This window comes from Gracilinanus agilis, chromosome 6, assembly GCF_016433145.1.
Source record: "Gracilinanus agilis isolate LMUSP501 chromosome 6, AgileGrace, whole genome shotgun sequence".
NCBI lineage: Eukaryota > Metazoa > Chordata > Mammalia > Didelphimorphia > Didelphidae > Gracilinanus > Gracilinanus agilis.
The window spans coordinates 127776597-127788244 of NC_058135.1; the positions used below are offsets into that span (position 1 = coordinate 127776597).

General features: G+C 37.6%; 1 protein-coding gene across 2 annotated transcripts in view; it reads right to left on the minus strand.

The window, feature by feature from the left end:
- SMAD1 (SMAD family member 1) overlaps positions 1-8839 on the minus strand; it is a 55115-nt gene extending 46276 nt beyond the window's left edge. For both annotated transcript variants that reach the window (XM_044682248.1, XM_044682247.1), the window contains exon 1: positions 8350-8839. In XM_044682248.1, coding sequence (XP_044538183.1) covers positions 8350-8749 — 400 coding nt within the window. In that variant the 5' untranslated portion in view covers positions 8750-8839. The remainder of the gene's footprint in view (positions 1-8349) is intronic.
- Positions 8840-11648: the final 2809 nt, after the last annotated feature.

Consider the following 11648-nt stretch of genomic DNA (forward strand, 5'->3'; position numbering starts at 1 on the left):
TTGTTTGTTTTTTTAATTTTTATCTTTACCCTAAATAATATACTAAAAAATTGACAGATGTCTGTGTGTAAAATATTTCCTCTAGTTATATTTAGCCAGATGACATTTCTTTAACACACAGATCTCATATTGAACATGCTAAAAAATTCAACCCTGCTACACTGGGATAATGGGAAAATAGGAGAGAAAAGTAGACATTTAAAGGTTAACAGAAGTTGCTAACAGTGATATAAACATCCATTTCTATTGCAAACATTAATTTCCACTGGATTTGATTGGAGGAGACCTAAGAATGAAAGACTAGAATAAGTTTAATGCTTTCTAGAATTCTCAAGACCAAAATACTGTCTGTGAGGAAACATGACTTAGCAGAAAAGGCAATGGATTGGCTTGAAAGACCTGATTTTGGGTCCTAGCTCCTAAGAGGAGTAGTAACATGAACACATGACCTAGAACAAGTCACTCTGCAGACTCAAGCTCCTGACTATTAAATGGGAGGGTTAGATTAACTGACCTATAAAGTATCTTTCCAATTTTAAACTGATGATGCTTTGTGTAGAGAGCCATAAATAAATAAATATCTATTCTCTTATTGGCTTCCCACAGCTTTGGTTCCTTCTTGCTCTTAACAAGCACGCTAGATGGCACAGAATAAAGAATGAGGGGCCTGAAGTCAGGAACACTCATCTTCCTCAGTTCAAATCTGGCCTCGGATGCTTATAAGCTGTTTGACCCTGAGCAAGTCATTGAACCCTTTTTGCATCAGTTTCCTCATTTGTAAAATGAACTGGAGAAGAACATGGCAAACCACTCCAGTGTCTTTGCAAAGAAAATGCCAAATGGAGTCATGAGTCAGACACAACTGAACAACAAACAAAAAGCAAAAAATCGAATAAGATTCTGTTCCCCGTTTTTCTTTAAAAAACAACAATGTTGATGATGATGATGATGATGGAGTGTTAAGAATATAAGTTAATGCATTATGTACAACTAGAGAACATGATCAAGAAATTATTTTGGAGTGGACTTTTTGGCTATCCAATAGTCTAAATTGCATTAAGGAAGTGTGTGAGATGCTATAAATGTTATATATTTAAAGTGAATGCCACCTGCCTCAAAGAGAATTTTTAGTGGAGTTAAGTCAAGTGATAAATCAGGATGACACCAGAAGACTTCTTGTTGGACTTGAAGATTCCCCAGCCCTCCCATACCTCCCACACCCCAAGACAGATCTACAACTCAGCCCATTTTGATAGTCATTGACCAGAAACCCTCTCACCCCAGTCTTAGAGTAATAAGATAGTCCCCACAATATATGATCTGGTATGCCCTTAGCTTTCCACTATAACATGGAAGCCCTGGGCTATGTCAGTATATAGCACAAACCTTGCAAATCCTACTAAGCTGAAAAGGTTTCGAGTAAGAGCTTGCGTGCTGGAGAGAATCTACAGAACCCAGGCTGAGTTCTGTCTCTGCCACTTGGGCAAGTCACATCACCTTGCTAGGCTCCAGTTTTCTCATCCATAAAATGGGTGGGGGGAGGGTAATGAAGGGGAGGGAATATGAATTTAAGTGCTTACTATGTGCCAGGCACTGCATGCTAAATACTTTATAAATATCTCATTTCAGAGAGCTAAAAAAGCAAACTATATAATGATGATTCCTGGAATCCTAAAATTTCTCTTCTTGGCATACAAAAATACTCCCAATTGCTGATGTTTGTAAAGTTAAAAAAAATAACTTAAAAATGCTTTATTACGGGGATTAGACTAGATAACTTTCATGACCAGTGCTTGGTTCTAATATAAGTAGCTGACCTGACTTGAATCTTAAAAGTGAGTAAGATTGAGTAGGAGACATAAAGGAAAAAAATGAATTCCACAGAAGAAAAAAGTCATCAAGATATAAAAACTGAACTTGTCATTTAATCACAATAAAGTCTAGAGTGGGATAGTATCTGATCTATACCTGCAACCCTGAGCAAGGCATTCGACCTGCATTGGTGGAAGAATGCCCACACTCATGAAATAAGGGATCACTAAAGAAGCCTGAAAAGCTCTAAGAAATGGGGGTTCAGGCAAATTCCATCTCTTGTCACTTATGCCTTGAGTGATCTTGGGCAAGTCACATCACTTGAGGTTTAGCTACCTTGCCTATAAAATTTAGACTTCACTAGATGGTCTTCTTCTGGTTCCAGACCTATAGTCTCTGACAAGGCAGGAGTGGTAAATGGAAAGAATAGCATAATCAGGAGTCAGGAACCCTGAGTTCAAAATTCAGGTAAGGGAAGCTAGGTAGCACAGTGGATAAAGCACCAGGTCTGGAGGAGGAAGGGCCTCAGAAACTTCCTATCTGTATGACCCTGGACAAGTCACTTAACTCCATTGCCTAGCCCTTACTACACTTCTATCTTAGAACTGATTGATACTAACACAGAAGGTAAGAGTTTTAAAATAAAAAATGAAAAAACTGTCCTTTGATGATTCATTTCAGATTATTATTATTAATATTTGTAGATCACTTTAACATTTGCAGAAGTGCTTTACATAAATTATTTCATCTAATCTTTATAATGACCCTATGAGGTGGATGCTATTTTTATTTCCATTTTACAGATAAGGAAACTGAGGCAGAGAAAGATTAGGTGACAAACCCAAGGTTACCCTGGGAGGAAGAACTCAGAATCACATAACTAAGTAAGTATCTGGGGTTGGATTTCAACTCAGCTCTTTCTGACTCTGGATCCAGAGCTCTACACACTGCTGTCACCTAGCTGCCAGTCTGAACTTTAGCTACCCCTTCTATAAAATGAGGGAGAGATTGGACTAGGTGATCTCTGATGTCCCTTTGAACCATAAAATCTATGCTATCAGTTAATTAGCTAATACTGCTAGTGATACAGCTATTTACACATTGAACCCTAGGCTTCCATAAACACAGCAAAATAGCAGGGTGTGAGAAGCATGAAGTGGGCATCAGGAAACCCAGGTTCTCTAGACCAGGCTCTGTCACAAATTCAATATTTTGCTCAGGGTAGGTTTGCAATCTCTGCCTGCATATCTTAGGTCACTTAATAAAACTTTTCCAGAGTATTACCCTTTAAAGGTTTTACCAAGATATGAATGAATGAATCACTTCTATAGACTTCAGTTTCTCCATCTATAAAATTTGGGGCTAAGATGTCTTAATGTCTCTTCCTGATTCAAAAGTATTTTCCAAAAATGCACCATTTTTACTTCTCAATTCAACTCTCCCATCTATCTTCCATAGAGTAATAAAATGGATATTCCTAAAGAATAGGATTATGTTACTCCTTGTTCAAGACACTTAAGAGGCTTCTGACTGACTGGTCCTAGAAAGAAATGAAAAACTCCAGTTTGGTATTTCAAGCCCTTCAGAACCTAGCTGTTTCCAACCTGTGCATCCAGACTGATGCCACATTGCTCCCTTACACACCACACTCCTCTTGCTGGTCCTTGGACATGACATTCTACCTATTGCTTTGGAGCATGCCTTGGCATAGGCTAATGCCCCCTCTGCCTGGAATGTCTCATCTCTGCCTCCTGGGATGCCCAGCTCCATTCAAGGCTCAGCTCACAGAATTCTTCCTCCATGAATGATCCCCCAGCTGTTAGGATTCACCCTCTCCCAAAGATGATTTTGCATGCATATTTGCATTTACTTATCTGCCCATGTTTCCTCTAGTTAAATAGAAACTCCTTGAAGACAAGAACTGATTTCTGTATTCTCTGTGTGTGTCCCCATTTCCTAAAGGGTGAATGACTAGCATGTCTTAGGTGCTTAATAAAACTTTTCCAGAGTATTAACTTTTAAAAGTTTTACTAAGATAGGAAGTCCACATAACTAGTTCTAAGGTGAAAAGATATCCAAGAGATATTAGTCTGCACATTTGGCTAATAGGTAAATAGGTTAATTTGTGTGGACTTTAGTTCAGTTCTAACACTATAAACCAGCCACTTGTAATTAAAGAAAAGCATCAAGAATACTTAAGAAGTATTCCACACATAGTGACCCTGGAGGGGTCTCAGTGAATTGAGAACCATACCTGGAGATGGGAGGTTCTGGTTTTAAATCTGGCCTCAAGACACATCCTAGTGGGGTGACCTTGGGCAAGTCATTTAGCACCTACTGTCTAGCCCTTATTGTTCTTCTGCCTTGGAACTAATACACAGTATTGATTCTAAGGTAGAAGGTAAGGGTTTAAAAAAATACGCCTCCTCCCAAAAGAAAGGAAGAGGTCTTAAGAGAACACTGGATGCAAGCAACTTACTTTATAGCTGAGGAAACCTAGGTCCAAAGAATAGTAACTCACTCACGGTGGTGCCTTTTTATTATTGTACAGCATCTTGCATATGTTAAGGCAGGGGTCGGCAACATATGGCTCTCGAGCCATGTCTGACTCTTTTGAGGGCCAGATATGGCTCTTTCTGCAGGAGCCATAAAGTCAATTCTTTTTCAGGCACTGTTACAGGAGTGCACACTGTGAGCACTGTACGACTCTCATGAAATTACATTTTAAAAAATGTGGCATTTATGGCTCTCATGGCCCAAAAAGGTTGCCGACCCCTGTGGTAAGGGCTTAATAGGAACATGGATTTAGAGTTGGAAAAGACCTCAGAAATCACCTTGTCCAATCTCCTCATCAGACAGATAAAACTAAGATGCAAGGATTTCAATGACATTTTTTATCCAATGTCATAAAAGTAATAAATGGCAATGGAATGATCCGAATACAGTTCATCTTACTATATATCCAGCTTTCCCCTCATCTCACCACAGTCTTCTTTCACAGTCTTGAATTACATCAAGTTGCAACTAGAATCCAGGATCTTTTCTCCTCTCCTGCCTCTTAGTCCATTGGCTCCTAAGAATGTATCACCCACATTCTAAACACACAAGCTAACCTGGCTGTAGCATCAAAGACTAACACAACTACAGAATGTCAAGCTTCCAGGGTTTAATACAGTCGGTCCAAGTTGAGTTTGAGGCTGTAGAATGCAATTTCGTTTTCAAAGACCCTGTGAAGAATGCCAAGAATTAAGACCAAATGGCATGAGATCTCCATTAGATCATTATTTAAAGCAAAAGATAGCAACTGAACTGACTTCTCAAATAATAAAGAGATGAAGAAGCTGCCTTTCCTTCCCATGACTAAATCCCTTTACTAAACTGGATGTCATGAGGGGTGGGGGAGGATTTGAGCTCTAAAATTTAAGCACCAAATAAAGAAAAAAAACTTAATTCCTGATAAGACATTAGGTTTAACCCTCCAACACATTCTACAATACCATCTGCAAGATCACAGATTTATGGACTTTAGAGGTCATCTACTCTAGCTCCTCATTGTACAGATAAAGAAACTGAGGATCAGAAAGGACTGAAAGTGATTAATCTAAGAACACACATGTAGTAAACAGCAAAGTTGGCTCTGATGAACAGAGCAATGTAGCCACACTAGCTTATTTGTTGGTTTGCATGCATTTCTACATTATTTTACAGTTTACAAAACACTTGCCTCACAGAAACCCAGAGGGCTAGAAATTAAAAATTTGATTATCCCCATTTTACAAATAAACAGGTCATTAAAAAAAAATTCACGAAAGAGCCCACTTGGTATTCTGGCAGGAACTGGAAAACTCAAACCTGTGAATGATGAAAGAGATCCCTCATTTAGATCTTGGGTGAGGAAAAAAAAATATAGCTTTAGAAAATGGAATGTTCTTGTTAGCTCCTCTGGAGTTAAACATCAAAGAATGGCTTTAGAGCTTGAAGGGACCATACTTTTTTTTAGTACATCTCCACTTCTAGATGAAGGAATGTTAAAGGACTTAGCTAAAGTCACTTAGGCAGGATATACCAGAGATGAGATTTGAACTCAAATCCTCTATCCCCAAATCCAGCACTGTGTCTACTGCACCTTCAGCTTCCCCAGGTGCTCACAACTCCTGGCAACAGATTTTTCTCCTAAGATAGTTTTTCTGTTTTCTATGTTTTTTTTAGGAATTCGGCAGGCAACACTAGACTAAATCCAGCTCCTCCTTTAATAGAAAAATGAGCAAGTGTAAGGAGTTGTTATATTATCAGCAATGGAGATCACAAATTAACTTAAGTGTTTTAGCAGCACTTTGAATTCTCTGTTCTTTTCCTGAAACTTAGCCTGAGAAAAGGCTTAAGCCGTATCTCTCTCTTGAAGTCCAAAACTGCCCTATAATGTGGCCAGCTATCTATCAAAGAGGCTGGGTGTACCATGGATCTAGAAAGGTGTTTCTCAAAACCCCTCATCCCTGCTCCCAATTGCAGTTTGCTGCTGTTCTTCCTGGCTTGGTTTGGAGTTAACGAAGTCCAAAGCCACATCTTTGCTCTCAGGTCTGGGTAGGAAAAGAAAGAAGGAAAAAGGGAGAGAATCCCAAAGCCTGAGTAATGACTTTGAAGGCCACACTGTCGGAGAAGCCTTTGTTCAATTAACTGTTCTGTATGCCACCATTCCTTCCAGCAGAGTACCCTGCCTTGAGTTCAAAAACTCTTGAGAAACACTGCTCTACCTCACCCATACCTGAACAAGAAGAAGCACCTCTAGAACCTCCACCAACAGTCACCCAGCCTTCCCTTGAACACTTACTTACAAGTCGCTCCCACAGCATTCCACTTTTACATAGTCATAACTGAGAAAAGGTTTTCTTGATATCAAGCTTAAAGATGACTCTTTGCAACTTATCCCCATTCCTTCTAGTTCTATTGCCTGGGACCAACTATTCAGCCTGGAGAAAAGAAGAGAGTGGGAAGACTGTCTTCAAGCCCAATCTCTCTTCTGCATGACTGTCTTTTGAATACTTTAAGACAGTCCTACAATCTTTCTCCCCATTTCTCTGTAACAGACTAAATACACACTATTCCTTCAAATGATTCCTATTACAGGGATAAAAAGTTTCTGTCCCCTGGATCCTCACCAGTTTTTCGAGATTCTTCTTTAAATGAGGTGCTCAAGAATAGAAAACAATATTTGTAGATGTGCTCTGACCAGAACTCAGCACAGTGGGATTCTTTTCTCCATATTCCTTGAAGTCATCTCAATGTAACCTAAGACTGCACCCATATTTTGTAGTTGTCATTATTGTTACATCATCTGTTAGGTGAAACTGAACTTTCAGTACGGTAAAAGTCCTCGATGTCTCAAACTGTTTTCTAGCCACACCACCCACTGATAAAATACTGTGTGAAGTTCAGAAGATAGATGGAGTTGAAACAAGTGTGAGGCAACAGGAATTGTGACAAGGAGGGAAGAGGGGTTATTTCCTTTCCTCATCATTTATGCCCACTCCTCCTAAGGAAAAACTGTCCTCAAACAGCCACCACAAACTGGCACTCCTGTTTTGGAGTTACCTTTTCCTTTTAGACAGGAAGTTCTATTCATAAGTAGATAAGAGCACCCATTCTCCTGGAATAACTAACTATATGTCTGTTGAATGACCCAATAGGTTTAACTTCTTTCCTCCCTATAAATGAATTTGTCCTAATCACTAGAATTCTTAGAATGTTGAATATGTGGTTGATTCCTTTAGTCTTCTCTGCCCCACCTTTACCCATTCATGCAGAACAATTAAGTAAGGGATAAAGCCCGATGGGCCTGTCCTTTCCATAAAATGATAGAAAAATACTGTGGTTAGCAAAAATTGTTTTGTTAAGTTACATTATTATAAGTTTCCCAAAACATCATAGCATGATCTTAGCATGGGGCTTTGGAAATGACAAGGATTTAATAAAGTTAGGATATCTTTACTTTCTTTACTTCTTTTATAAAAGTTATATTTCTCTGGGTATTATTAATGGTCTAGAGGTAAACATGGACTCTTACTTCAACTTTTTTCTCCACTTTCCTTTTTGGAAAATGTGGATTTCACACCACATGCTGCTGCCTGTATATAAACCACACTAAAAACTATGCAAAGTTAAATTTAGAAGCTAGAAAAACACTCAAGTTAGAGGTCCTGGTATTACAGTGACAACTGGCATTTTCTCATCATCTTTACCCTTCAAGGATGAGAAAGTTATGTAACAGGTGACCAGTTTTCATTTTGTAACTGGGTGAAATACTGAAGGGAAGCAAGAGCAGGAATTATAAATATCAAAAAGTTAATTTGCTGCTTTCATGTGATTTTTTAAAAAAATTAACAAAAAAAATGTAAAGACAAAAAAATTAAGGAAAAAAAAGAAAGAACAAACAAAAAGGAAAATGGATATTTTGTTATCTTCAGCATCAATAATCTTATGAGAAATACATTTAGAGGAGAGAGTGCACATAAGAGGAGCAAATAAAAAGGGTTCACCTACCAGGGCTTTCTACCCGTTTGTAGTGGTATGGATTGATGCAGACTTCCTTCTGCTTGGAGCCAAAGGGAAACTCACAGCACTCCAGCGGTTTCAGTTCATGGTGGCTCTGAAGGTCTGGCCAGCGCCATACTCGACAGTAAATGACATGAGGCAGCCCTTTCCGGTGGGAGACCTGAAGCCTGCCATCCAGTGATCGAGGAATGGTGACACAGTTGCTGGGCTGTCCGGGACAGCTCAAGGCCTTTTCTAATTCCTCCATTGCCCCCTTCTTCTTCTTCAGTTTTTTGACCAAAGCATCAACAGCCTTCTCTGCCCATTTTTCTTCTTCATCCCCTTGTTTCCAACCCAGAAGCCTCTTCACAGCTGGGCTGGTAAAGGAGAATAAACTTGTCACATTCATAATGGAGTGCTGTAGGGCTCACCAGATATGTCAGGAAAACAAGTCCTGGAATGTCCAGACAGCAAGTCCTGGGAAGAACTGAAGATGACGTTGAACTCTATTCACACCTGGTTTGGTTTCTGAAGTTTTGAAAGAAAGAAATCAGCATTCCCAGTGCCACAGAAAATCAAGTTAGACTTCTACCTGAATTCAGGACCTAGAAGAGAAAAGAAGAAAGGAGGAACAGGTTTTAAAAATGTTCTTTGGTAATATTACTACAGGTTTCCAAATATCTAAATCAGCTTGACTAAATAGGGATCACAGAACAAAAAACAAACAAACAATTTTCACAGAATACTCAGATGCTACTGTGTATTAAATCTTACATTTCAACTATTTAGAATTATAAGAAGGTATTCAAACCAGTATTATTATTACTGATTACTCCAAAGAGATCAAAATCAGAAAAGTATAATATATACCAAATTATTCATAGCAGCAATTTTTGTGATAACAAACAAAAAATTGTAGCCAAAGCAAATTGAGCAGTGACTAAAGAGTGGCTAAGTAAATGAATATAGCAGAATACTACTTGGGCGAGACAAATGAAGAATTCAGAGAAACTTAGACATATTTGAACTGATGCAGTAAAGTAAACAGAACAAAGAAGGTGTGACTATACTAATATAAATGAAAACACTAATGAAAGGCAGCTGAACTCAAATTTAAATGCAATAGCCAATGTTGTTCAGAGGACCAGTTACAAAACAATTTATTCCTCTCATTAAGAAGGTGACAGAGACAGCGGCATAAAATGTTGCACACATTATCAGTTGCACACAACTGTTCTTGTTACAAAAGAAGGTTCAACAGAAGAGGGGGTGAGGTGGGAAATGATATTTTTTAGTATTATTTACATCTTGGACTAATACAAAATAAAATGAACATATATGTATGTAATTATATATAGAGAAAACAAAAAATTATAAATACAACAGTGGATTTCTTTTATGTATAATTTTCTTTTAATTTTAAAGTATATATGAAGTCTGACCTATATCTTTCAAAGCTAGACATTATTATGATATAAAAATTAAAAAGAATCAACAAAACTAAGGTAAGAAACAAATGTCTTTCTCACCAATTTTTTTTGTCAACTGTGAGAATACTAAAGAAATTATTCTATACAAAGTTTGAAAGGGCCCAAGGTTCAACTTAAGATCACAAAATAACAGCACCTGCCATCTCTCAAAACTGAAGGGCTCAATACTTTTCATTACTGTCACCTTTTTTCTCACTCCCCATTCTAGTTATTTTCAACACTCACCACACCACGTCTACTAGTAGCAACAAAAGTTCACATTAATAGTGTTTTAAGGTTTATACATTTTGAGGCCTTACCTATAATGCCTTTATCTCTCCACCAGATGCCCACTTATTACCATACAGTGCTGCTATCCCTGAGATGCTGGTAGTTACAAAAAATTTCTGCCTATGAAAATAAAACCAGGTCAAAATACCCTGGAGTGAAACCATGAGTTTTTACATTGAAGATAACTTGGGAGGTTGAGAAATTCTCATGGACCTGGCTTCAACAGGTTCAAAGGGGAATTTATACAAGTTTATCATAATTCTGGTGGTATAAGTTTTGGCATTACCACTTTAGAATTCGGAAAGACCAAAGAAGTTAATTGTTTGCTCAAGGTCTCCTCTAATACTCTGTAATAGTTTCTTTATATAGTGCTACTTTGTTGCATAGAGAAGTCAGATGATACCCAAATGGGCAATTTAGTTACTAGAAAAGAAATATATAATTTCCTCTTCTGATTGTCATACTCTCCTCTCAATCCTCCCTCCAAAGACATACTACTTTGTCCTGCAACTCTCTAATTCAACACTTATGTTGATCAATGTTTTCCCCTACTCTCCATTTCAGTAGACTGAAAACTGTATTAAATTAGAGATATGGTTCTATCTAATCACAATAAATATGAATATTCTTACAATATAGAATATAGAGGAGTATGAGAAATTCAAAGAAACATGAGAAGACCTATCTGAACTAAAGCAAAGAAAATGAAACCAGGAGGAAAATATGCACAATTAAATGAAGCCATACTAAATTAAAACAATACTAAAAAGCAGCTTATCAAAAGAGTAGAATACAATGGACAATCTTGGTCAGGTCGACAAATGATGAAAAATTCTCTTCAGAGGTATTAACTTAGGGTCTGGGAACTCTTTTTTTTTTATATTAAATTTCCTTTTAATTGAAAACTTTTCAGGAGTAGAATGGGATAGCTTGAGCCATGGTAGATTCCTTATCCCTGAAGTGTTTTCAAATTCATTTGTTTGTTGGTTACATTTAAATTCCCAGGGATCAAACCCTCTCCCAGTCTCTCAGAAGGCATCATACAATTAAAAAAAAGTATATATAAATTATGCCTTTCACTGTGAACTTTTAAATATATATATGTATGTGTACACATATATATACACACAATTTGATAAATGTATTTCAACATAATTTGTTTCCTTTGTAATATTTTATTTCATGCACTGAAAATCATGATTCAGAAAAGGGGTCCATAGACTCCACCAGCTTGCCCAAGAGATCCAGGACACAAAAAAGACTATGAAGCCCTACTCTGAGACAGAAGAGAAAGACCAAGTATGGCATATTATGTATTCTGGTTGCTGTAAGCCTTATCAAATTAGCTTTCTGTAGCTGAGTTTTTTATTTTGTTTTTTTGTTTTTCTGTTACAAGAGAAGATTCAAGTGAGGAATGGAGACTATTGAGAGATGACTAGTTGTAGAAAACAAGACACCAGAAAACATCAAAAAAAATTTCAAATTAATTCTGTACCAGAAAAGATGGGATAATGAGTTCAAAGTAGGTACTGACTTAAGTGTTTGCTG